This window comes from Diadema setosum, chromosome 5 (assembly GCF_964275005.1).
Source record: "Diadema setosum chromosome 5, eeDiaSeto1, whole genome shotgun sequence".
Lineage (NCBI taxonomy): Eukaryota > Metazoa > Echinodermata > Echinoidea > Diadematoida > Diadematidae > Diadema > Diadema setosum.
Genome location: NC_092689.1, coordinates 27,383,155 through 27,410,783, shown reverse-complemented (window position 1 = coordinate 27,410,783; position 27,629 = coordinate 27,383,155). Strand labels below are relative to the sequence as shown.

The window sequence follows — 27,629 nt, the reverse complement described above, 5'->3', positions numbered from 1 at the left end:
CAATTGAAAGCAACATATGATTTATGCCATGACAACACAATCGATCTCCTTTATAGCCCCTCAGACAGAGGAGTCTCTTTCTTTTCTGTTATCCTCTCCCCTTTCTTCTTTTTTTCTTTCTGGAAGCTGGAGACTGAATTCCTTTCAGCTTGGTTATGTATATGCTTGCTTCTTTATGAGTTTCTCCCCGATGTACACCGGCATGACTCTGCAGCAGTGGCATTTCCTTTTAATGCCCGCAATCAAATTGGCTAATTTTCCAGAAAAACTCCAAAAGTGACCAATTTTTCGCAATTCATCAAATTTTATAGCAAAGCTGCCCTCATCAAATGGCGTGATATTCCACATGAGTCATTCCAGCAAGCATTCATTTACCAGTTTCAGAGGCTGGTTAGTGCAATAGTTTGTTTTTTGTTTGTTTATTTGTTTTTTTCTCTCCCCTCCCCCCCCCCCCCCCCCATCATAACCATGTTGTAGTCATATAATTCTTGAAATGTCTAGACAGAACTCCCCGCTGAGGATATTCATGTAAATCACTTGCTCACCGAGGGTAGTAACTGTGAACTCTACCTGTTGTTTTCTGATATATATTCCTTTGCCCACCCCCCCCCCCCCCCACCCCTAACCCAATCCTCCCATCTAGCTGTTCTGTCTGCATTGGGTCAACCAGGGAGGTGAGACAAAAAGGAGTGGGCACTCTGCCCTGAGGGTTTTCCCTATCACTCAACACAGGATTACAAGGGATCAGTGCCCCAACGAACAAGTAAACGACCTCTTACGTAACGAGGTCAGTCTGATCGTTATCACTGCTGTTTGATGTTCGATCCTCGGGGCCGCGGTGATTTTGGCCCTCTATCGTTATGAGTATGGACAGGCCAGTTGACTTGAGTGTGTTCACAAGGACGTGTATGAGGGTTTTACATTCTTTATGCAGGCTCACACGGCATATACTCTTGGGACCTGCTAGTCTAAGAATTCAGCTCTCGATAGATACAAAAATTTTGAAAATCGGCCAAGAAGAAGTTGAGTTTTGACAATGTAACTGTTTAACAATAGCTATTGTTTTGTTCTTGTCTTAATCAAATTACGACGCAATGTCAAGTGTAAATCCTGACTAGTGCTGACGAAATTCACCTGTAGATCAGCAGATGTTGGGGTTTTTCTTTAGTCTGATGTATCACTTCATTGTTCGCTCGTGTTGGTTCTCTTGTCATATTTTTTGGGAAACTTGCGTACATCCGCCAAGACATGTTTTTTTCTGGTCCCACTAACATATTTTTGTGAGCAATTTTAGTTCTCCAGGGGATGAAAACACTATTTGAATGTTTTTTTGTTGTATGCTGGGGATATATTTCATTTCATTTCATTTCATTTTATTATATTCTTCTCCTTTTTCCAACAGAACATAACACAGTATAAATTAGGAATCATATCACAATCGTGTACTTACATCTTGCAAATGATATCAAATGATACAATAATAAAGTTACATGCAGGTATACGCAAAAAAAATACAAGGTTATGTTTCAGTTGGAAAAAAAAAAAGAACTGAGAGGTCCACTAAAAAGCAAGCTTGTAGATTGTGAACCCCTCAAGAAAAATCTAATGAAATACTTATTTGCATATGCTTAGCCAAGTATAATTTAAGACAAGACGGAACAAAATAGGAGACACACAGCAACATGACACGACTCGACAAAATAGATGGAAAAAAGGAAGGAAGGAAGGAAAGAAGAAAGAGAATGCCTACACGCTGATCAGGGAAACAAAAGAGGGAAACGAAAGAAGAAATTGAAGAGGGAATTGAAGAGGTGCTTCAAACAGCAGGTGGCTGCATACAGCCGTGCAGAGATTATGATGGCTATTTCATTATAATAAATTCAGAGATTAATTGATTGATGGTTGGATGATGAACCCTGTGGTTGTTGGGACTTGGTTAATAAAAGCGAAAAATCAGAGAGGGTTTAACAGAAAGGATTTCAACTTCCGCTTAAAAGAGTACAAAGAAGGAGAATTTTTCATTTCGCAACTTAATGAATTCCAGAATCTAGGGCCTGTGTATATAAATGTATTCTGAGCCAATAATGTTCTCAGAAGGGGTAAATGAAACTCAGAAGATTGCCTGGTGGGATAATTATGGAAAAACTGATTCCTTGTAAACATTGAATTGAATATACAGGGAAGTGCATTTGCGTTGAAATTAAACATAAACTGTCCAAGTTGAAAAAAATACAAATCTTTAATTTTTAAAATCTTGTATTTAGTGAATAATGGATCAGTATGGGAACGTGGCGGGACGCCACAAATAACACGAAGTGCCCTTTTTTGTAATAACAGTAGTCTATCTAATAAAGTTTGATGAGCACTACCCCATGCTAAAAGACCGTAATTAAGATAAGGTAAAATTAAAGAGAAATACAACGTCAGCAAAGAAGACAAAGGAATATGAAACTTAAGTCTATTAATGATACCAATATTACGTGAAATTATTGTACTAATGTTAATAATATGTGGCCTCCATGATAATTTATCGTCTACTGTAATCCCAAGGAATTTTATATGAGATACACGTTCTAATAGGCTCTCATCAAAAATAATCTCTTTACGTAATGCTTCTATAGAATTGCTAAATAACATATATTTAGTTTTCAAAAGATTAAGAGATAATTTATTAGCTCTTATCCACTGGGTCACTTTTTTCAATTCGGAATTAACAATGTGCACGAGTTTATCTGGATTTTGATGTGAAAAGAAAATATTTGAATCATCAGCAAAAAGTATAAATGACAACACGTCGGATGATCTGCAAAAATCATTAATATAAATGATAAAAAGTAAAGGTCCTAATAAGCTACCCTGTGGGACGCCACACTTAATGAATTCGAGACTTGAAACGTTCCCATTCAGAGATACGTATTGTTTGCGGTTTTGCAGGTAGCTCCTGAACCACTCCAAGGCCTTCCCCCTTATTCCATAATGAGACAACTTGTGAAGTAAAATTTCATGATTTATTGTATCGAAGGCCTTGGAGAAGTCCAGGAATATACCAATAAGATGAGAATGATTATCAATAGTATGCGCTGCGTGATCGATAAACTTCAAAAGGGCATGAATGGTACTGTGTTTCTGACGAAACCCAAATTGAGAATTTGTAAAAACATTATGAAAATTTAAAAAATTAATCGTTCTTTTAAATATCAATTTTTCCAAAATTTTAGATAAAGATGAAAGCAAAGAAATGGGCCTGTAATTACTCATATCAGAACCATCTCCTTTTTTGAATAAAGGGAAAACCTTAGCTATTTTCATAAAATCAGGAAAAACACCACATAATATAGATCTATTAAAAATATGTGAAAGTGGATCAGCGATTGAAAATATAATTCCCTTTAAAATGAAATTACTTATGTCATCATAACCAGCACTTCTCTTGTCGTTCATTGCAGTAACAATATCAATAATTTCATATTTCGTAATTGGAACAAAAAAAATAGAACTTGAGTTAGATTTACCTAAAAATGTTGAAAAATGCGTATTTGACTGTGGTACCCTTTTTGCCAAATTCTCCCCAATCATTGAAAAATAAGAATTAAATATATTAGCTATTTCACTTGAATCTTCATATATTTTGTTATCATATCTTATTTTTGTAATATTTGATTTCTTTTTTGATATATTCATGGCCTGGTTTAAAATCTTCCATGTATTCTTCATATCATGTCTATATTTTTCTAACTGAAACATATAATATTTCCTCTTTTCCAACCGTATAATCTTGGTTAAAGTATTTCTATAGGAAGTGTATTTTTCTTTTGACTTCTCAGTTTTTTTCATTTTAAATTTGTAATATAATCTATTTTTCCTGTTAATTGAACGAAGAAGAGATTTTGATATCCATGGAAATCTGGGGGATGTTTTATAATCAACTAACTTATCTTTTGATTTAGGTATATATTCATCTAAATGATTATTAATTATCCCTGAAAAATTATTAAATGATATATTAACATCATCACTATCATAAACACTAGACCAATCAGCCCTATCTAAGCTAGCACCAAGGCTAGCCAAATTTTCTGGTGTAGCTCTTCGTCTGGTTGGAGAAAAACCAAACTTATTAACCGAATACCCGAGATCAAAACATGCTATAATAGGGAAATGATCGGACATATCGGATAAAATTATAGAAGAGTTTAACATTTGCAAAACATTAGTGAAAATATTATCAAGAAGGGTGGCGGAATGATTTGTAACGCGTGTGGGTTTCGAAATCAATGGCAAAAATGAGGCTGACAAAAATATTTCAAAAAATTCTTGTGACGTATTATCATCATTTTTAATCAAATCAATATTAAAATCACCCATTATAAAAATATTTTTATTAACCAAAAGGGGATTTTTTAATAAATTTATAATACAACCCAAAAAATCTTTAGGATTAGAACTTGGGGGTCTATAAACAATGCCAACAATAATGTTTTTACTTTGCGGAATGGAAATTTCCACAAACAAGGACTCTATACTATCATTCATTATTTCTAATTCATCACAAACAGTAAACTCAAATTTCTGTGATAAATAAAAAGCAACCCCACCGCCCGTCCTATTCACTCTGTTATTAACGATTAACTCATATCCATTTAATGCATATGGTAAATTAATATCAGAAGATAACCATGTTTCAGTTAAACCTATTACAGAAATTTGTTTCTTCATTTGGTTACCTAATAATATCTGTAAATCATCAAAATGCTTATTTATACTCCTAATGTTCAAATGTAACAAAGAAAATGTACTTTCTGAAAACCTTTTGACAAGATCTGTGAATTGATCAACTGTGACATACTTTGAAGAAATATGAGAGGAATCATATTCAAAATCGAAATCATCATATAAATCTTTCGAAGACAAATTAACATTATCGGCAATGAAGTTATCAAAAACAACAGATGAACGTGAATTTATCCGACTTAATTCTGTAGGGGAGCGTCTAAACAAATCATAGAGTTCATCATCATTAAGAGAATCAAACGCTGCATTGAGTTGACTAGCCATAAGGAGGAGCACAAAATCTAGAATGAAAGCATATCAACTGCCGGGGTTGAAGTATGAGATATTTTGACATACATGTAGGTGAAGCATAAACAATTCCGGTTTCGCGGATCGTACAGCGAGTAGGCAAATACACGTAAACATAGAATTCTGAAAAGGAAGATAGGTGTGAGAGGACAAACACAAGGAAGAAGACAGAGAAAGAAGGACAGAAAGACAACATACATACATATATAAGTATCAAATCGTGTCGTAACATGAGAATTGAACATTGCTAGTCTCAAATCAGATAAATTTTCAAAATAGGGGACAAGAAGGACAATACACCGTTAACGTTCTTTGAGTATTGAAAACAGCAGCAAACACAGAAAAAAGGTAGTCATGCATATATGTGCAAAAAAAAAATCAAATGTACCAATAAAAACTATATTCCTTGATTATTGTGTGATAATCAGAATCATTTATGTAGTAGGTATAAAACTTAACTGGATAAATTAAGGGGACATACATGTGATATATGACTGTTCATATGATATGAATCAGAGGGTTCTTCATCCCCATGTATAATAGGCTGCATACAGAGACACAGGGTAAGTGACAACGACTCCATTAATGTGAATAGCATACAAATAGAACCTACACACACGCAAGTTCAAACAAAAGAAAAGTAGCCGTGAACATTCTTGCAGTCGATAAACGAATCACTATAAAGAAAGAAAAAAGCAACAAAGCGAGAAATTTTAGGGGAATGTTGACAGACTTGGAACATAACCGGAGAATGGTGTCCGACAACCGTAGATCTCTATTACATAACATTTTAACAGAACTGCAATCTGTACTACTTAACATTTTAACAGAACTGCATAACTATGAGATGCGTGTGTCTGGCAGGTTGACATTGTGATGCAAACTAATAAGGATAATAGTAATGAAAAACATCCGATCGTGTGATAATTTGTGGGTCCATAATATAACAATCGACCTGCAAATACCGGGTTGTTTATCAGCAGAGGCTTGCACGAAACAAGAATTTGCAAAATCGAACTCATTCACGAGATAGAATCAGCATGCCCGCACTCTCAAACAAAATTCCAACAAACAAAGGAGCCGCATGATAACATATTTCAGAGGGACCTCGTCGTTGCAGTGTCACGAGGAGCAACCACGGCAGACAAAAACTATGGGGTAGGGTTCATAATCACTGGTTAAAGAGCCAACTGCTTTGCAAAGGTAAGTCGATATAATCGTCAATAACAGGGACCAAAATAATGTTCGTATGAGTAAAATTACTACTTTTTGAAAAAGAAATGAAGAATGGAAAAAGTGCAAATTTACGAGGGCGTACTGTAATTATCATGCGACACAAGTATTATTATTGAGGACAAACATTTCTTTGGCCTATTTACCCAGCTTTACTGAACACCAGGAAACCTTTGAGAATACAGAATACAGAGAAAATCGGCAGCGAGTCACTTTGTACAATGGTTGAATAAAACGTGAATCATGCCTACCATAACTACAAATATTGATGCGCTTGTGTATGAAAAAGAGAAACATTATATATTCGAAGTGCGGGGGAAAATGATTAATGGCTAATGTTTTAAGATGAACGGAACAAACATTATAGTCAGTGATCTTGGAGGAACCGGTTACTGCACAAATGAAAGTGGACATGTCATTGGAGACAAAAAAATAAAAACAAAAACCGAGAACCTGAACCTGATGTCCACGTGGATGACGTAATCATAAACGTGCATTATGTGACTTGCTTTATAAATTACACATGCAGTTTTACGCGTCAACAAAAATTATTCTGTGTAATGGTGTGACATAAAATGATTATTCCTGATTATCACTTTAACTCAAATAGGACACCGCTACACATACAACTCATACATCAAACAGGTATGGATACACCATATTGTGCATTTAAATTTCCAGCCGTTGTTATATCTTTAAATGAGAAAAGGAACAATTTATTTAAAAACAGCTCTTCTAAAGAAATTCATTTATAGGTCATAAATCTTCATATATGTATTTTTTCATCAAGAGAAAAATAAATGAAGTCACCGTGAACACTTTGTAACAAATGTATCGTATGTTATTTGAGTGATGGTCAACAACAACAATTATAAATTTTATGACCTGTTTTATTCGTTTATTTTAAACAACAGTTGGGTTTTAGCCATGATGGAATATATACCAAGGATCAAAACAGTAGGGCTATAGTGACTCATAACGAGCACCTGCCGTCATGCAGCTGTAGATAAAAAAAAAGTATAGTGACAAACACAGCTGTTGTAACCAGAATTAAGTGAGAAATAGCTTTTTTGCAATGATCTCAATGGATACATGAGCACAAACTTAGCAAAAGTATGCAGTAAAATACTAATGGGGCCGAACAGATTGAGAGACTGTATAGGCGGCCCTGGATGGCCGAATACATTGTAGGAGGCGATTGTGGTTGTTTGCATTTCGGCTGTAATGACTCAAAGAAAAAAGAAAACCCGCAAATCACCTAAGAATTACAAGCGTATATTATAATACATAGCGCTTGCTGAAGCCCTCAAAAATCATATACTTTATTTAAAGTGCATTACAAATTTACGTCATAGAAAAACTATGACAACAATCATGTATATGAATGTTCCTTTAATATGACTGAAAATTTTACCTACACCTGTCATTAATCAGATATCCATCCAGTAACACCATTCCATTCAGTAAAATGTTGCCATGATAGGATAGTGTCAGGAAAATATCTGAATGCCAAGCAGTTAGTGTATACCCAGCTTGAGCAATGCAGTAGGAATGCAGTAGGAATGGTAGAGATAAAGAAAAATATATGCAAACATGCCTTGGCATGAGGGTTAAAAACGTGCTTTTTTAACAAATACGGCAAATTCATGATTTTCCTACTTTATCACTCCAAGACATAAAAAAAATATACACCTTCTGATTCAAAATCACTTATTCAATCACCTAAAAGTTGTTGAGAAAAAATAAATGTGAGTATACCTGCACTGTATCAGATATACAGGCTACTTTTAAAACTGCCGGTTTGTCTTATCAAAAATTATCACAGACAGTTTTCATCGTCAGCACTCATATTCAAAAATCTGATTCCCTATCAGAATTATACAATCAATCCATGGTTATTAAACGGATTCCTGTCTATCATGAAAATTTAAACCTATATCTAGTAAGGTAAGTTTAAATGGTAAGAGAATCCTCACTCAAAGTTAAATGGGACACCACCGGTTTGGCGCCACTTTCCTGCAAAAAATCGAAGTTTAGTACCTTGTTTGTACAGGTCTTGGACTTTCTTGACATGTTTCTGTTTTTCCTGTAGGTCGCTGGGGGTGAGATCATCGACCATGAAGTATGGCTCGTTTTTCAGGACTTCACGCGCACGTTTCATCACATCTACTTTCTGCCGGTAGGAGAGCAACTTGACCAGGATATGCCTCGGCTTGCCTTCGGATCGTCGTCCATCTCTGTGGGCTCTCTCCACCTTGCAGCTCATATCAAATTTCTCTCGCAGGATTTCCTCTACGATGTCGACACAATTTTCCCGTTGGCCCACTGGAACCTCCTGTATTCCAACAAGACGGAAGTTATTCCTCCTCAGGAACCGCTCACTCTTGTTTGCAGCTGCTGCGTTTCTGCTCACGTTGGCGCTCATTTCTTCCATTTCTCTTTCCATTTTCTCCATTCTCTCCTCCAGCTTGGACTGATTTGTTTGCAGGTTGTCGATTCTTTCCCGCTCAAACTCCAAGGAGGCGCCGATTTTTCCTTCCAAGTCGCTGAGCTTTGAAATGAAGCTATCCACCGCGTTTCTGATCATGCGTTCAAATTTTTCTGTTGTGGATGTGAAGAATGCGTCAAGCTTCAGGGACATAGGCGACAGGATGGAGTCGGAGATATCAGGTGGTGCGAGCGGGGCTTCAGGGCCAGGGTCGACCATGGCGGCCATATTGTCATGAATATCAGGTTCAGCGATGTACGAAGCGCCGTCATCCCGCTGCGCCATAGGTGCGGGCGTTGGTACATCTCCAGGGCTACAGGTGCTTGTGGCAGCAGCAGACCCGGGCAACGCATTTGAATTTGGCGGGCTTTTCGAGTTAGTTACAGGCGACTTGCGGATGGTGTGAGTTGTACCGTAGTTTTTCGGCTTCGTGGCGGCCAGCCTCTTTGGTCTTTTCTGAAGCTGCTGGTCCATTTTGAAAGTTTACGTCGATGTTTCCAAGCAGGCTTTATGTGAATTCCACAGAATGTGTCCTTTTGCACCAATTTGGGAAAAATTAGATGCCTTTTTGAGACAAGCAAAAATTGTGTGCTCACTCCATTGACGCCCTCTATCAAGAGTCTTGACGCCCTCTATCAAGAGGGCAGGAGGCAGGAGGGCTCGAATCTACAACAGAGTGGTCATGATGGAGACTACTATAGGACCTAATCTTGGTGAAATAACTTGCCTCCTTGCCTGGTGTATGGTGAAAACATGTGAGAGTTGTGAGAGCTGAACTATCTCACATGTCCTGTATCACTATATGCCTGATAAGATATTCACCATGGCGCTTTTTTTGTCTGTCTCTCTGTTTTTGTTTTATTCTTATTTGAAAGCTGAATGGGTATTTTTATGATGGTTGTTTCTGTTGTGGTTGGTATTTTCTGTGCTAGCTTGGTATTAAAATTATTATTATCATCAGACATTATTATTAGGGCCTGTTTTCCACTACTCAGCTGTTCATGTTTCCTTCATATTCTTACAATCAGTATATTATTATTGGTGCTGCTAATCATTATTATCAAATGTTTTTAAGTCTGTGTTAATTTGTTTCCATTTCATGGAAAAGTTATTTCACCATAATAGCATGCAAAGTACATTTGTTCCCAAGAAATCTTATAGTACATGGACATGTAAGTGCACATAAATAATACCTTGAATACTAGCTGCAAAATTCAAAATGTGACCATGCAACCAGTTCACTGCACATCACAATGCACCAGTGTTGTTTGCAGGCACAGCAATGGGTAATGCACCAGTAATGCACCAGTATACACCACCCATCGCATCCAGTACCACGTGGAGTAATCCAGGTTCTGGCCAGGGAGGGGTGAGACCCACCAGCCTGTTGACAAGGATTGCGCATGTGCACTGTGCGGCCAAGCGGCAGTAATCTAGTTAGTGGAGTGGTCTCTTGGGGAGTGCGGCTCCGAGGATGGTTCAAAAGACACTAATCCAGTGCCCACTCCTTTTCCTCTCACCTCCCTGGGTCAACCAAAGCTGTTGTGACCTCTGCACTTGTATACACAAGTAAAATCAGTGTACAATTACCTCATCCAACATGCAATCATACAGTTATGAAGGCCTACATGTATATAACCCCAAGACATTTTTCTTTTAATCTAATTTTTATTCAACTGTCCTTCTTGGCATAGTTAAAAACAATTATCTTGAGGTCACTATGAAATTGTTCATATAATTTTTCAAGAGAGAGCACAGTTTTTTAGCATTTACTTTCATCCCTTCCATCCTAAACCAGTTGATCTTTGGGATAATTTCTCCCAAACAACTGGACAAGGCTTGATACTACGGACACTGGTAGTTGAAGAATTTTCCCCCATAGAGGGGACATGGTACAGACAGAGTATGCACTGAATTGATAATCACCTAATCTAGTACACACAGTCAGGCTGCATGGGGCCTTTCAATTTTCATCCAATGTCACAATCACTGATACAGGTGAAATCAATTTCAATGATTTTATAATTCATGAACCAAAATGGAGCCACACTTATCCACATACCCAGGTATTTCTAGTCCTATATAATCTTGTTGGTTACCACTAGAAACTTGTGGCCCATTCTCGTCTCATACGAGTGAAAATGAGAGATGAAAATCCCCCCTCACCCCACCATAATGAGCATGGAAGCCTTTTCTTGAACCCTTCACTTACCCTAGTGAAATCACATTCTGGATTCCGGCACTGCTTCGGTGTGCAGGACACGATCTCTCCCAGGCACGAGCACAGTGTACACGGGTCGCTCTCCCATACGGTATGATTCTGCAGAATAGGAGAGCAGAAAAATGAAATGAAGAACATGGTTTAGTCTCAGATATCATATCTACCTCTAGCAGTTGATAATGACTAATGTACTCAGGGTGAGACTGCACAGGGTAGTCCCAGTTCAGTGGAAATCAGTCCTCATAGACATATATCAAAGATTTCTCATTGATAACATTATGAAGGGGATTCATCTACAACTGTGAGATAAACATTTGAAATGGCTCTTGGGATAGAAACCATTCTGAAATCAATTTTCTTTTTTTTATCAATTCAGCCTGTGATGTGGCAAGTTGAACTGAATCATCTCAATTGATTACCTGTAAACAAGAAAAAAAAACTTATCTTTTTGAGGGGGATTGGTAAAATCACATAAAGTTTCAAGAAGGACACACCTGAGAGCTAACCCTGAATGGTTCATGATGTGAGGTTGGATTCCACAGGAATCTTACGGTTGTCTACCTTACACCCAAAGACACATTTGCCGATCATTGAAAAGTGCATGTTTAATTCAAAGGGGAAGTGTACTGAAACAGATGCAGTGCTTTGAACACAGAGAATATAAAGGTAAAACAATTTTTCTTTCTCTTATTTTGATTATCTCATCAATTGATGGTGTAAAGCAAAAAGCATATAAATCTGTACGATCTGTCATTATCACCAACCAAATGATCCATTTTCCCCCCTCTACACTGAGTCATTGCTTTCGATGAAAATGTCATATTCGGGCATGCAGCAACACACTCATGAACCAAAATGTCACAACATCATCCCATGTAGTTGAGATAAGTTTACACCATTGCAGTCCCAGTTATCCCCCTAAAGACTGGCTGTGATTCGCAAGGCCGCAGGTACTTCTTCAATAAGACACGACCTTAAGAATCCATGAAGTGATACAGTGATCCACTTGATACCTTATGTCAAATGTCCTGAAGGACATATATTCCTTCTCAATGGCATTTCTATTGCTTTAAGCTATGTGTCATTAGGCCTATACCACTATGCTTTTCTACTTTGTGTTTTCTCTCTGACAAAGTGTTTACACCTACACACAAATGATACAACATTTGAAGCCCACCTCATACCTCCGCAATTCTGGAACAAAGTGATGTGGATAAGTGCTTTCACTATACAATATATAGACATTCACCTCTAAAGCAGCTACCACTCTAGTCATGTGACAAAGAGCTGGATTTTCAGGTTGTCTAGCATTACCAGGTCCACATGTCAATTTCTACATGTGTCTCTCACAAAATTCAATTTCAAACAAATGCCAATTTGATGATTGAAACGTATTCATTTATTCTCGGTCACACATATGATACTCCTGGATGCTCACGTCACTGAATTCTCTTGTGCAATGTAATCTGTTTTGTTGTTGGTTTTTTTTCTTGTAATCCTTCTCTGACTGGACACTGCCATCACACCATACACATGTCATGTGTGTAAATGAAATCTACCATCAAATCTATGTGTTTCTGGGTTCAACCCTAAATGGACAGGGAATGCTGAGAAAGAATGCTGAATACCACCAACCCAGGAATAAATAGCACCGACCCTGGATGTGTAAATCTGATGCTTTGTTAAGCCATCAAGCACATACAGCTCAAAGTTTACTATGAAAATATTAGATATAGATAGCAGAGTGTCATCCATCACTACTCATCCTCCTTTTTTTTTTTCATTATTTGTCCTTTTTGTGCGTGCCAAAAGAGCATGTACAAGGTCTAATCTCAGCTATGTTTATTCTAGCTACACCTGCAAGCAAACCCCAGGTGTATAGAGAGCAAATTGCATTAAAAAAAAGAACTTCAGGATTCCATTCATTGAGTCAAACGTGAGACCAGAAAGAACAGCTTTTTATATAAGATGGGGAATTTCATGAAATATGGGATTACCAGGTATGTTAAGAAAAAAAATAATAATAATGAAGTGAGGGGACCCCCCAAAGAAAAAAAAAAGAAAGAAAAAAGAAGCTGTTAATGAACCAATATCACTACCTGTGCTAGGATAGAGAGGTTAAATCTTAATGTACATCTCTGGTTTATGAAATTACAGAGGGCAATGACTTCCATGAAAACAGAATTATATACACACACCATAGAGGGATAGGGAGGCATCCCATATTAGAAAACTAGCAAGAAAGGCTCCTCCAACAAATTTGTGATGCTGGGTGTCACAGCAACCATCTGCTGCATTACCAATGATGCAGACAGCATCAGCTGACCTGGACCTACAATTGCTCCTATCCACCTAAACAGCACGGACTTAACAGCACAGAATGTGTGCCATGGTAGCACAGTCCTCACACAACATTTTTCATTTGCCTACACTGTCAATCATTTTTTATTCCTGCATGTGTGGCAGTCTATAGATACAGACCTCAAAGAATGGACAGGATGTAATGTCAGCCTCAGAAGTATTCTCCCCTCCCCCACCCCCCCCCCCCCTTTTTCCAGGCAGAGTAAATTTTACTGTAGCATACAAATATAGCCTTGGCAAGAAAAAAATGAAATATACAAAACTTATCCCCCCCCCCCCACCACCACCACCCATTTGCCACCATATTCTCTATACCATAAACTTGCCTTTAATAATGTAATAAACTTGTCTCATTTTAAAGACCTTGGCCATTGTTCAAGGAAAATTTATGAATACAAGGACTCTCCCTGAATTTGAAAGGAAAGGGTGATTTACAGCTGACTTCTGTGAAAGGCTGGAAAGGGCTTGATCCCTGGCACCCTTGGCCAATAACAATGGGTTGTTTTTTTTTTACACCAGAGCCAGGCTATAAACATGCCTGGTCCAGTTTTACCAACTTTTTATTACCAAAAACCATGCCCCATAAACAAATTGGCCTACCATGCCTATCTATAATCATTCTATACCGGTATTCTGATAAAAATGTCAGTGTTGTGATTTTATCCACATACTATTATAGTGCCAATCCAAGACGTATATGACTGAATGAAAGTGAGAAAATATAAATGTAGAGGGGTGAAGATATGCCATGATAGATTTATTTTTTTAATCAGTTGTCACCCTCTGTACAAATGTATTTGCAAGATCGCAAAAGCTCGTTTACATTTTAACAAACATGTAGTTGACAGTAACCAGTGGGAATCAAAACTCGGCAATGTCGACAATTGAAGCCGTGTATGAGAACATACACACACACAAACATATACACCCACAGTGGTGTCAGTAAGAAGATAAAGACAAGCTCCCGTGGCGGCACAGGAAATACTGCTCTGCTTCTAATCCGCGGCTAGACGGAGACACGAGGCGAATATTTAGGCCAGATAAGCTTGTGAGCAATTACAGCAGAATTACATCTAATGAAATGCGAGGCTAAATTGGTTGATTCCAGATTTCATGCATGGATGCTTAGAACAGCTTGTCACAAAGCACGAAGACACAATCCAGAGAAGTCAAACAGATAAAAATCGCAATCCAAGGTATTGTCTTCAACCTGTGTTCTTATCAAGTCCTGTTCTTAAGGCGATTGCCTTGTAAACTCTTTATCAAACTGTGAGCTTGGGTAAACACTATTAGAAAATACACCTTATCGCCAACAAGCATAATCAACACCTGCCCAAAGAAGGAAACCAATTAGAAGGCCACTCGAACACAGAAATTCCTGAGCACATCTGATAAGTAAGTGTCATTATTGAATGTTTCCAGAAATCTACTTATAATTAGGAACTTCTGGAATGAATATTTGGATACTGGCATGAAACATCTTAAGCAACAAATCTCATTTAGACTACTGTACAAACACATTGATCCTCTATAGGACTGAAATAATGTATTTTGAACATCTGTGGAATATGTATCGTTTCATGATGTTTAAGCACATGGAATTGATGCTCACTATCATTATAGATAAAAATCATCCCTTCATCGAAAACAAAAACACTATGCTTCTTGCTGAAGATTCCACAGAGAACGAGAATGGCATAATATTTCAGGAAAGTCTGAGAATCGAGAGCCCTGCAGAGTACAACATAAAGAAAAAGAAGAGCTGCTCCTAATTGATAAGAAATGATGTGGACGTGTTATTTATGGAGGACAGGAAGAAGGCTTCTCCCACACTGCTTCCCTGGCACTGCGGGATGCCATCACAATGAATTGGTTGTCAACGACGACTGGCACAGATGGGGGAAGGGGGGGGGGGTGGAGGAGAGAACTCGAAGAACTTAAGACTTGTTTTAGACGCACTATACACATTATGGGGCCCAAAATGAACAAGGCATTTGTCTGGCAAAATTTTCTCATCTACACAGTGTATTCCTTGCCTCACATATACAATATCTATTGACATCATTTGTGTACAGTAGCAGAAGCAGAAGAACACAAATGCAAGAGACATCACCTTGTGATAGCCTCCTTCTAGCTCTCAACTGACCCATCTGATCTTTATTCTCCAATTTCTCCTCTCCCCAAGAACATGTGCAGACACTTTATGCTTGCCCACCCCCCAGTGTTTATGCTGCTCGTCGTAGCCTTGACCAGAAAGAAAACTTGTATTTTGGAAGAGTCGGCAGATTCCCTAATTGCCAGGTCCTGCTCCCATTTCATAATCCACTTTCACTCCAATTATTCACAAAGCCTAGAGCACTGGCATGGTGCATTAAGATTAAATATCGGGCTTAATTTTGATGGAATAACATCCAATTTATTCTTAAATCAGGTTAAACTGAGCACAACTTTAATTTTGTTTTCGTTTTGAAGCGCATGCATCCAATGAAGATGACTCAAGTCTACCAAATGTGCATGAGCTGTGACAGAAGATTTTGACTTCATCAGGGGTTTGGTGGACAAACAAGCATGTTGCTCAAGTCCCGCCCATTTCCCTCTATCTTTACCAGGGCCCTGTTCTATGAAGAGTTATAATTGATTAATAGTTGATTTCCATCATAAGTCTATGGCAGCCTGTGTGGTATAGACGATTATATCTTTTGATAAAATGGGACCCTGAACACTGAAGTTAATTCTCATGACAAATGACCTAAAATCCTGGGTCTTCCACAGTGGTTTTTCTGTTGGTAACATAAAGAAGATGGAAATGAAAAGAGAAGTTGAAGTCTGTCACTTTTGCTACACTCTTCATAACCCCCTTCCCTCATCTGTCTACCTCAGCCCTCTTACTTCCTTGACACACATACACACAAACATACCAACAAAAATGAATAAACATTCTTTCCATCCCCTGTCCATCATCTCGACACACACAAACATAGCACACAAAAACATCCATACTATATAGGGCCTACATTATAGAAGGCACACGCACACACAAGCACGCTCTATTTTCTTTCTCTCCTTCTTTCCCATATCCATCAACCCTGATCTGGCATCTTGATTGCATCTTGATTACAGAAGAGATCCAAATCAAATTCGCCCCAGTCCAACACTGGTCATAATGAACTAGACCTGTACCACTGGTCTGCTGCCTATACCGCTCTTTGAAAGGCATCTGACCTTGTGCCGGCAATAAAGCCATAACCCTGACATTGGTGGCAAGGGGACAAAAGTAAGGAAAAAAAAAATAGTTTCAGTTTTCCTTTCAGACCTCATTTGTTTTCTCTGCCAGGTCAGGGGTCAAACTCCACAGGATATATATAAACCTGGTGAATGGGCAAAATTCCCTCCAGGCTTCTTCCAGATCGAATCTTCTCTCTCAAATGCAGGCCAGATTATTGGAGGGAAAAATGAAAACATACAACTGCCCCTGCAGATGGGTTAACTATGGATCAATGGACCATCATGGTGGTATAAATGATGCAGGAGATGGTGGGGGGGGGGGGGTGATGTTCAAGATCTGAATCCCTCCAATGCGGGGAGCAATGCTACGCTTGGCATCTATCGACAGGTCACCAGCTAAATCAAGAATGGTGATTCGTTCGGAGGAGTACTCGCCGAACAATTTGTTGCACATTACTAGAATCCTGTTCAGTAGTCATTGTGGTTACTGCAATGTTAACCACAACACTTGACAACTGTAGAGCATCAATCAAACAAGTTAATTGGTGATACCAAACGTGAAAATCTCAAAGTACGAATATATGTACAATCACTAACAGGCTGGTATCAGGAATTACTCATTTTTTAAACAGAACTGGCATCAAGGTTGGAAACTGGGGTAACAGATGACACTAGATTCTTTCGATTTATATCTCAATCTGTTTGTGGGAGCAACTTGAACAAACATTGGGTTATCATAATCATTCCTGCATACGTCGTTAACCCCCATCTATCACTGGGCAATCCTATTGGCAATTTGCAGATAGGGAGGAGAATATCTCTCATGGGTATTAAAGCTGGAAGCCGCCAGCCTAAGCAGATTGGTGAGCGGGTTCAGAAATCACGGAAAATTGTGTTCCACGTTTTCTTCTTTTTATCTATTTGTTTGAGGATTCATAGCATCCTCACCACAATAAAAGGCATTTGTGATGTTATAACATGCAAAGTGCACAAATTTTACACTAGGAAATAGAAAACATCAATAGAAAGATACAACTGACCATCTCGTGGATAAAAACTTGATTGTCATCTATTTTAAAGAGCAAAATGAATGATGAGCTTCAAGATGAAATCATTACTTCATAAAGGAAAGGGGACTGCTGAGAGCGAATATTTTTTTTTAAAAACACAAACTTTGTCTACAGTAACATCCCAACTGTCTATGCACTGAGATAAAATCATGCTCGCTGTGATTTACCAGTGATAGTTTGTTTCAATCTCCCACACCTTTTTACGATATCTGTCTATCTGTATTCTTCCAGTACTGTGGAGGGTAAGGCTCGAGTTTAAATTCAGTGAACCTTTTTCATGAACAAGTCAAAGGCGAATAATTTTCGTGCTCGCTGACAAAAATGAAAAGCTGGCAGAACTGTAATCAAGGATTTTAGGAGCAGCAATTGTCACAACTTGGTGAGGAAAAACAGTTTGCTTTTCCCTATCAGGAAAATCATCAGCAAACTGAAGCGTGAAGAAGGCAATCAGATCGGTGTTTGTAATTAGGTGCATCACCATTGGTGCATCTTGATTATAACAAAAACATTGTTTGAAATGTTGCGTTCTCTGAACACATGGATTCACATTGTATTTGGCAAGGTCTGTGTTTCTCCAGTTAAACGGCGCTCAACCTTGCCTTCACACTTTGAAGCTCCTTGGTGTTGTTTGTACATGTACTGTACGAGCTGAAATTTTCGCAGTGGTTTTATTTTCGCGAATCGCCTTTGAACCGCGAAAATAACAACACGCAAATAACAAAGTTCAGTTAGACCCTTGAAACCGCGAAATTCACAACACGCGAAAATGTCCTCCAAGTAGCAATTTGCGAAAATATCTTTACGCGAAAATTTAAGCTCATACAGTAGTTCCACCAGCCAAGCACAAACTTTCCATCCTCTCTACATGTCTTAACCCTCATCTCTCCATTCCCCCCCCCTTTCCATTTTTCATAGAACAAACATTACAGACAATATGGTACAATGTCAAGAAGCTCTCTCATTGGTTAGGTTCAAACGAAGTTTCTAACCTCAAAGATAACTCAAAGTTTTAAACTGATGATTAGATTGAGTTTAACACCGTCTGAATGCATTCAAATGTTAGCCTTCTTCAAGATTACTGTAAATGCATACATTTTTGCAGTACATCAATTTTTGCATATTTTGCTCTACTTCAGGCTAGCGTGAATTCTAAAACCTACAAAAATATCTTCACAATTTTCTCCACACATTTTGATTGGATTGACAGTTGCATAGTAGGAATTCAAGAACCCACAAATATGTTTTTGAGCCACACAGCGCAAAAACTTTATCACATGAAAATATCGATGTTTAAAGCAGTCAATGACTAGAACCACAAGACATCTTAGGATTTACGCTCTGTACTTTAAGACCAGAAACATTCACAGCATGAAATGTTTTGCAAGATGGAACCGACAGCCTTTTTTTGCAGCATGAAAATATTGCGAATTGGCAACAGGCATTTCATGCATTGTGCAGACAAAAAACATTCATGTGCATTTTACTTTTGAAAATCTTGGCTCCTTGCGAATTTCGTGATGTTTCATGCATGCAAAAATTTATGAACTTGAAAATTAGTGTGACTTCTCCGTGAACCCTATTCCTCCTTAGCTTCTGTGTCAATCTCCAGTGTGTGCTGTACACTACTGTATAGTGGCACAATATCGGATTTATCGCTAGCATCGCATGAATGTATTTCTTCTGGTTTTGTGGTTTAACGATTGAGTGGGACTCTCTTTTGAAAGTTTGATCTTAAAGATTAGGTGTGTTGTGGACACGCATCATAGTTTAAAACTACAAGCTCATCATCAAAGTTAAAATCTTTTGAATTTATCAATCATACAGATTCAACATGTTGTGTGAACATAAGTATCCTTGAATGAGATGACATGAGACCATCTTCATCAAACATTAACATTTATGTATTTGACTGTCACAAGACAGTAACAATGTCATGAGAACAAAAGCTTCACGTTTCCCACATCACAGTACCTGCCTTCAGTCTCACTCGAGGTGTCACTGAGAATCGCATTGGTGCATGACAATACACATCGAAAGATTTGAAGTGGAAATTTTAACAATATGTTTTCCCTTTTTTACCTCATTACTTTACAATGCTACAGTGATTTGTGGTTGTCTCCGCTTCCTGTGATTAAAAAAAAAAATGACATAATGCCCTTAAGAGAAAAAGGAACTGCTCTTCCAATTTTTCAATGTCTTTCTTATTTTTTAAAGTCATAAAATTTCAAGGATGTAGCACTAACAATTGATAAGCATTTCTTCAATATCGAAAGATAAACCATTTGGTGTCTTTCCTTTATTTGATCTGTTATTGCTTATTCTCAACTGCAATAGCTGCATCTCACGAAGGTATAATTATCCTATCTGTCCCTCCCCCTCCCCTCCCCCCCCCCAAAAAAAAAAATATATATATATAGCCTTGTATCAAGACTTTGAATTTCACCATCTAAATAACACTGTTTAGAAAACAATGTAGATCCTACTGCAGAGGACAACTTGATATTTTGGGACTGGAAGCAAGAATATACAAGAACTTTGACACATTACAGCACACAAAAGCAAGAGAAAAAGGGGTGTATGGGATGACGCTTTATATCTCAGGGTTCAACAGGATCACATCAGAGGAAAAACGTAACAAGGGTGATGAGATATTCATGCGTAACAGTCTCATCCCCTGACTGCAACTTTTCTGGTCAGCATCGAAATGACAGAAGAGTTGATAACTGCGAGAGAATTGTTTCAATCCTGATGGTTGATTAATGTCTGGTGAAACTACACTCTACTTTTTATTTCAAAATTGCTCTCAAGATCTTCTGTTTGTTTTGTTGTTGCTGATCTTGTCTTTTGTTTGTCTGTTTATGCTTTGTGTTTACTTTAGCATACCATCAGTCCATGCCAAGTGTCTTTTTCTAGATCAACAAACACCTGAATGCCTATAACTGGTTGTGTATGAAAAACTGAGCAAAGAGTCATTCTACATTGTGAGTAAATTAGAATACGAGATTAGAATACTAATGCTGCAATCATGAACTGAAGCACATCAAAAGGAAATTTGAAGTGTGCACAAAACAGATAACACGACAATCAGCACTATGAGAACATGAAGGAAGTCAAAAAGAATCTTTTAATAGGCAATGTGAGGCTGATGCTTGTATCATTCTATCGCTGACACGACATCTGCTCCTGCGACAACTGCTCCAGTCTTATTTTCTGTAATGTCTTAGGGTTAGGGTTAGGGTTGTGATAAGGTTTTAGGTTTAGTTTGATATGAAGATCAGGATTAGGGTTAGAGTTTCGTTTGTGGTTAGAATTTATGTTTGGCTTAGCGTGCAGATATTTCGTGGGAGCAAATGTCGCAGGAACAAATGTCATGGAACCCGTTCTATCGAGGGGGAAGGAGGTGGGGGGTGGGGGGGGGGGGGGGAGTTGGGAGTCTGTTGAGAGGTCACAATCACATTTGCCCTCATAGCAAAGTTTGAGATGCATTAGGACGAGCAAACAAACACTGAATGGCTGCCGAGTTTATTCAAAATGTTGACTCTGGAGCCATGCTGGCGAATCTATCACTGCAGCTCTCAACAGAGTTCAATAAACAAATATCCAGCAAATCCTTCATTTCCGCACTTTGAAGTCCAGTATTCTTTTTAAAGAACGCTCAGTTTAACATTCCACATTATGGGCATCCCTCATAGATAGCTGAACTCCCATCAAGAGTATATGATATTGCGGGTTTGGTCAAATATTTATGTTAAGCATTAAAGCAAATTCAGCAATTGTGAAAACAAAGCTCATAAAATGTTACACCTTCAATAAACTCAGCGGTATCTTATTAGCAAAAAGAAAAAGAAAGAAAAAAGAAAAACCATATATTTCATGCTGATCCTTTTAGTGTGATTTTTGTGATATTTGGTTAAAATAAAACAACCTAAAAATTGCCTGCCATGAAACAAATGTATTGTTGATAATCTTCAATGAAGGAAATTGCTAAAGTTTTATCTTGAAAAATGGACAATACTTCTGATGTGATCCTACATTCTGTTTCTACTGTTATCGATTAAGAATTTAGCCCCTGGTTAGAATGTGTATTTTCCTATTCACCCCCCCCCCCCCCCAAAAAAAAAAAAAAAAAAAAAAAATCCCATTTAGCAAAATATGTGGCTTATACATTATCCTGCATCTACTCTCAAAATTACATTAACATAACTTATCAAGTTCCTTATCAAATTTCATTAATGTACATTCATACAGGAGTTGGAAAGGAAGATACATGGCAATAAAATGTTAAAGGTAGACTGCCAAGTGAATCTCTCATGTGCATTGTGCCAGCAAAATAAAAATTTTCTCTATCACCATAACCTCACGATTTTTGTTTCGGTGTGAAGTGAAAGGTCAAACATCGCCATACTTACTGTTGCCATATATCTTGTCTAGAATGGGCCAATTACTGCAATACGTCTTTCTATTCTCAATTAGTTTATGGCTTGAAATTATGAAAGGGTCATATGTGAGAAAACTCTGAGCGTTTTGCTTCCTCGCGCTGGGGATGGGGACTCCCACTGTCTGGCATAACCATCTCGAGTTTCTAAGGGAGGGTTCCGCCGACACATAAATCTGGTGTATGTTTGACATTATCCAACATTTAACCCACACATCTGTTCTTCGTCAGCCTGGTACATAATGAAAGGTGGGAAGGGTAAGGGTTTACAGAATGTGGGGATAAATCAGCCTGAAATCAAAGCAGGTACTCCTGAGTTGTCACCTCCCGCTATCAAAGTACCAGGAAGACGAAAGACTGATTTCCAGACTGGAAGTGAGATCGGTGATATCCCATACATAATTTTGCCCCCTGAACAGTGCTACAAAAGAATTACAGACAGCATGAATCAAAGTGTATCCTCATTGCTGTTTTTCCATGGGATTTTTATCTTTTTTTATTTCTTGGTGGGGGAGTGAGGCAGATGAAGAGAAGTTACAATTTTTAAATGGTTTATTGAAAATCAACAGCAAGCATTACTCTTTCTCCGATGATATGTGAGAAATATATTGGCTTGTCCATGAAGGAAACCTAACATTAGAGTAACAAGGGAACAATTCATCACCCGAAAGTATCCTTTTTCCCATCCAACAACTGGACGAAAACACTTGTAATATGTGCGATAACAAGGGAACAGTTCGTCACCCAAAAATATCATTTTCCCCATCCAACAATTGGCCCTAAACACTTGTTATCTGTGATTTGATCGCAATGTCATTTGACACAAACCTTTACCGATAACGTACTGGAGATTCTTCAATTGCTGTCATAAATGACACCTCCTTTGTGTCGGCGCGCGGGGCCGAATCACAGAAGGACAACGTCATTGGGGTTAATGAGATTTAGATTGGGCTATACTAAAAGTTTACAGCCTCTCGAAAAGAGATTATCATTTATGACAGGGAAAGCTGTAAAGATCGGCCCTGAAAAACAAACAGAACAAATGGGAAGATACTGAAGAAGTGGAATATTTGTGGTGAGAAAATTTTCGCGCATTTTGTGCAACATGAAACTAGCTAGAAAATGCAAGCATGTGAGTTTCATTGTTTGTTACATGTAATACTACTTTATACTTTGAAAAGCATGCACATTCATCTTACTTGGCCTGGCGTGAAAAATTACTCACAAAAATATTTTCCACTTTTACAGTGGGACTGATATCTCTGAGTTGCAAGTGATAATCCTTTCACTCAATCTCTTCAAAGATCTGGCAGAATTCCAGTCAAGGCATGGCAAAAGACACTGATTTGTATTTGTTTTCAGGAATTAAAATTAGCAGAATCATTCACAATGTCCTAACCTAGAGTGGAATTATTGGAAGAAAAAGTGATATCCCTATTAAACATTATGTCCTGCAGAGCCAGAAATCTTCATGCACATCTTAATTTTGTGAAAGCCAAGATTTGTGAAATTAATTTGTACACAAAAGTTCTTGTGTACAATGTATGTATTGAATGCCACTGGTCATTAGCGAAAATCTCATGCCGCAAAAAAGGCTGCAGACTTCCAGTCATGAAATTTTCATGTTACGAAAAATATCTTGCCTTATAGTAATACACACAGATTCTTTCTAAATGCCTGTGCTTTGCTCAGTCTCTTGACATGATTACACGCTATACCTGCAAGAATTGGATGACACCACGATATTGCAGTAACTTGGTTCTATATGCTAAATTAACATTGTTGTTTGAACCATTCAGTATATCTGCATTACGAGAGCATGGGAAACTTCGCAATGCCAAGAATTCACTTTTTATCACAAAAAAAAAACACACAAATTTTAATGCACTTCTAGCAATCTCTTTGATTTGACTCTTTTCAAGAAAGGTCATCGAGGACATGAAATGGCATTGCACTTTTATCAGAATGAAACCAGGATATATCAAACTTGTACTCTCCTTCAACAGGCTATTATACATCATCATAATATTATTTTATATTTGCACAGTGGCAGTATATATAGCCCAGCCATTCTACCTAAATAATCATCATGGCAGCATCTATTACTATAAAGATACACGAACAACTAAAGTGCTTAAAAAGTAATCTACTGCCTCTGAATTGCTCCTTCAGGCGGACCAATTAGGACTGAACTGTTTATTTTCACTTTGGATTATCACTTCGACATTTATCTCTATTGGCAGTAATTCACATTTTTACGCAAGATGGGCGTTTTAAAAAACACTTAGCCTATTATGAGCTGTTGTAATACTGCTTTGAATCAAGTTCCCCTCACACGGCCATTCAATAAACACACACATCCTGCCCAACAAAGGAAAACATGGCAATGCTGTTTGCATTTCTTATCAAATTATAACTAGAGGGTAAAGATGCCCTGAAGCAGTTTATAAAAGCCTTCTAAACAGGAACACCCTCTTTCTCTTCTTATATTTCATCTCATGATACTATGCTACTTCTGTGTAACCCAATATGAAATGACTGGGAGAGAAGAGAGAGAGAGAGAAGGGGAGAACAGATTGATATATTGAGAGAAGGAAGAGAGGAGTGAGAAACATAGGAACAGAAAGATGAGGGGTTGGTGAGATGACCCAATAAATGCCTGGACAGTCAAACAGATAGACGGACAGATTGATTGAGAGATAGATAGATAGATATATAGTCATAACTAGAAACAAAGGGCAAAACTAAAAGGGGCATACAAAGCTAGATAGATACTGGAGTAGATAAAGCATGCTTAGAGAAGGGGGTGGGAGGGAGAGAGGAGAGAAGGAAAGATTGATTGATGGATAGATAGATAGACAGACAGACAGAAAGACAGATAGACAGATAGATAGAGACAGAATACTAGAAGAACTAAAAAGAGATATAAAGAAGAAGAAGAAAAAAAAAAAGAGAGGTGGATATCTGTTGTGAGAGTACTGGAAGCTAAATGCAGTCCAACCAAGTCAAAGAACTTTTCCTGGCCTGGCAGGCATGGGGTCTGAAGTAGGGGCAGTCATCACTACACCGGAAATAATATTCCATCAAATAACGATCCTTTCTCTTGCGCCAAATTTTACACAATATCCCTGGCAAAGTGACACATGGGGCATGTTTTTCTTGTTGCCTCTATACCGGGGCGGCAGTCTGACTTCAGTCAAAGCCAATTTGTCCCTGGTCTTCCACCTCACAGGGGCTCGCACCGTTTTCACACGTACCGAGAGTGCATGGTTTGACTCACAATTCCAGTGAGGCTTACTGGAATCATGATTCAAACGACGCATTTTGGCCAAGTGTATGCAAACTGGAATGGTGGAGGGTGATTTGATATCATAATTCATAGTCATAATTCAAATTGTAATTTGAGTGGCGGTCCGGAGGTGTTTTCCAGTGATGATTCTCCAGAATTATGAAACGAAACAATCATGTGTTCGGATTCACCTCCAGATTGTGTGTTAGGGGCAGAGCATAATGTAACCTTTCAACCACTTCTACAAAAAAATGCACTCCTTGTGAGTTTGGCTGAACAGTAGACAGAGTAAAACTGGTACTTAGCAGTCAAAGCATGGCTACTTCCCGCTCAAGAGTGATTGATGGGAACATGGAAAGAAGCCACACCTCCTCTCCTGAAATTCAAAACCGCAGAATCTATGAAGCCTTCCCCAGTTGTGTGTACAGAAAATAATTCTAAATGTAACTGTAATCATATTTTTTGCAATTCAGCATTGCAAACTATGTTTCTCAACCCGTGTGAACACAGCCTCAGTCATGCACTTTATTTATGGAGGAAACAAACTGCCCGACAAGGTTCCACGCTGCATTAACTCCTCATGCCTATCTCCACACTGTGATAAAAATATGGTTGGAATGGACTAAGCCTGTACGAAAACATGATTTGTGTTTGGAATGAAATCATATCGCTCATTATGGCTTACCCACACAACTTGCGTGGAATATGTGGGAACTGGAGTAATAGATTGAAAATATCTTAGAGCAACCAACTTTGAAAGCAGGTAGGAGTTCTGTAAAATTTTCTGTCATCATTCTCTTCTTTTATTTTGCTTGGTCTTCACGCTTGTTGTGTTCCATTCTTTTCTTTTACTGACTATTTTCCACGGGACTTGCACAATTACTGTCGATGGAACCATTTCAATAACACTGCTGAAACAACACTGGTGAATGCTCCTTGAAGCTGTGATATGATGGATGTTGTGCGATGTTTATCACTCGTGTCAACGCATCCAGAGCCAGCCGTAGCACAATGGAACATTGGTACCTGTGCTTTATATAGGAGTTTGTGTTATGCCTGTGGGTCAATCTATGTCACATCCCTGTGATGAAACCCAAACACATTATAATACAGCAAGGGAAACATGAATGCCTTTTAATTTGGCCTCAAAATGTTGTCGTAACCTCAAATGTTGCCTGCCTGTATCTCACACAGGCTTTGTGCCAATCAGTACTGTAAAACATGATATATATTCGCCGCATGAATTTTTCGCGAATTGGAGGCGACGGCCATTTTTGCGGCATGAAATTTTCGCGAAACTGCCACTGGCATTCAATGCATACAGTGTAGACAAGAACTTTCACATGCATTTTAATTTCGCGAATCTTGGCTCTCGCGAAATTTGCGAAATTAATATGCAAGCGAACATTCCTCGTTTTACAGTACTTTCAATCTACCAGCATTTTCCATTTCTCTTCCCCTCCTCCTCTCACCTTCACACTTATTCCTTAGTTCTTCTTCTTTCTACATCTTCTCCATCTTGCTATCTTTTTCGCTCTTTTTTTCCTTTCTCCTCTGCTTTTCTTTCCTAGCTTCTACACCTTTTTTTTTTCCATTCACTATCTTTTTTATTTTTTTTCTAATTATTCCTCTCCTCTTCTTATTTTCTTTTCTTTCTTTTTTCCCTCATCTTCTCCTTCTTCTCCCTCTTTCGTTTGTTTATCCCCTCATCTTTTTTCTGTATTTTATTTCATGAACTGCTGCTACCACCCCTTTTCCTGTATCAATCACATTTGTTGTATACATATGATCTTTCACACAACTATCTATGCCACCTTGTTTATGACTTTATACCTCAGTGCATGTGTGATAAGAAAGAATGGGCAGCCCCATGATCTATACACAGACCAGGGGGAGATATATTTATATAAAGTACATCCCTGGAAACAACTGCAGGTATATGCACCGACATAACATTCATGGATCAAAGGTTGGTCACAGGGGGAAGCCTCTCTAAAACTGCGACAGATTTGACAAATTGCATGTTATTCAAGATGGAACCATTCCTCATTTCAGGCAGTCATCTTACATTCCTCACTTTGAATCATTTCCCCACAAAAAGAGAACAAGACATTATGAATTTGCACACAATCGCTCATGAGCAGATCCTTTTAACAGGTTGATAAATGCATGAAATAGAATTCATGAGCACCAGAATTCTTAACAAAGGCCATTCCACAAATGACTGG

At 38.2% G+C, this 27,629-nt stretch overlaps 2 protein-coding genes across 2 annotated transcripts in view; both read right to left on the bottom strand.

Annotated features, from left to right (window-relative positions):
* LOC140228817 (extracellular matrix organizing protein FRAS1-like) overlaps window positions 1-27,629 on the bottom strand; it is a 241,756-nt gene that overhangs the window by 97,475 nt on the left and 116,652 nt on the right. Inside the window, exon 3 of the mRNA XM_072309090.1 lies at window positions 11,013-11,120. Within this exon, the coding sequence (XP_072165191.1) occupies window positions 11,013-11,120 (108 nt within the window). The remainder of the gene's footprint in view (window positions 1-11,012; window positions 11,121-27,629) is intronic.
* Window positions 8,285-9,331, bottom strand: LOC140228663 (uncharacterized). The gene has a single exon (XM_072308922.1). It carries the CDS (start codon window positions 9,272-9,274, stop codon window positions 8,285-8,287), a length of 990 nt encoding a protein of 329 aa, XP_072165023.1. The 5' UTR covers window positions 9,275-9,331.

Bases quoted from the DNA above. Each gene is read 5' to 3' on its own strand.
- LOC140228663 (XM_072308922.1), bottom strand. From the start codon at position 9,274: ATGGACCAGCAGCTTCAGAAAAGACCAAAGAGGCTGGCCGCCACGAAG.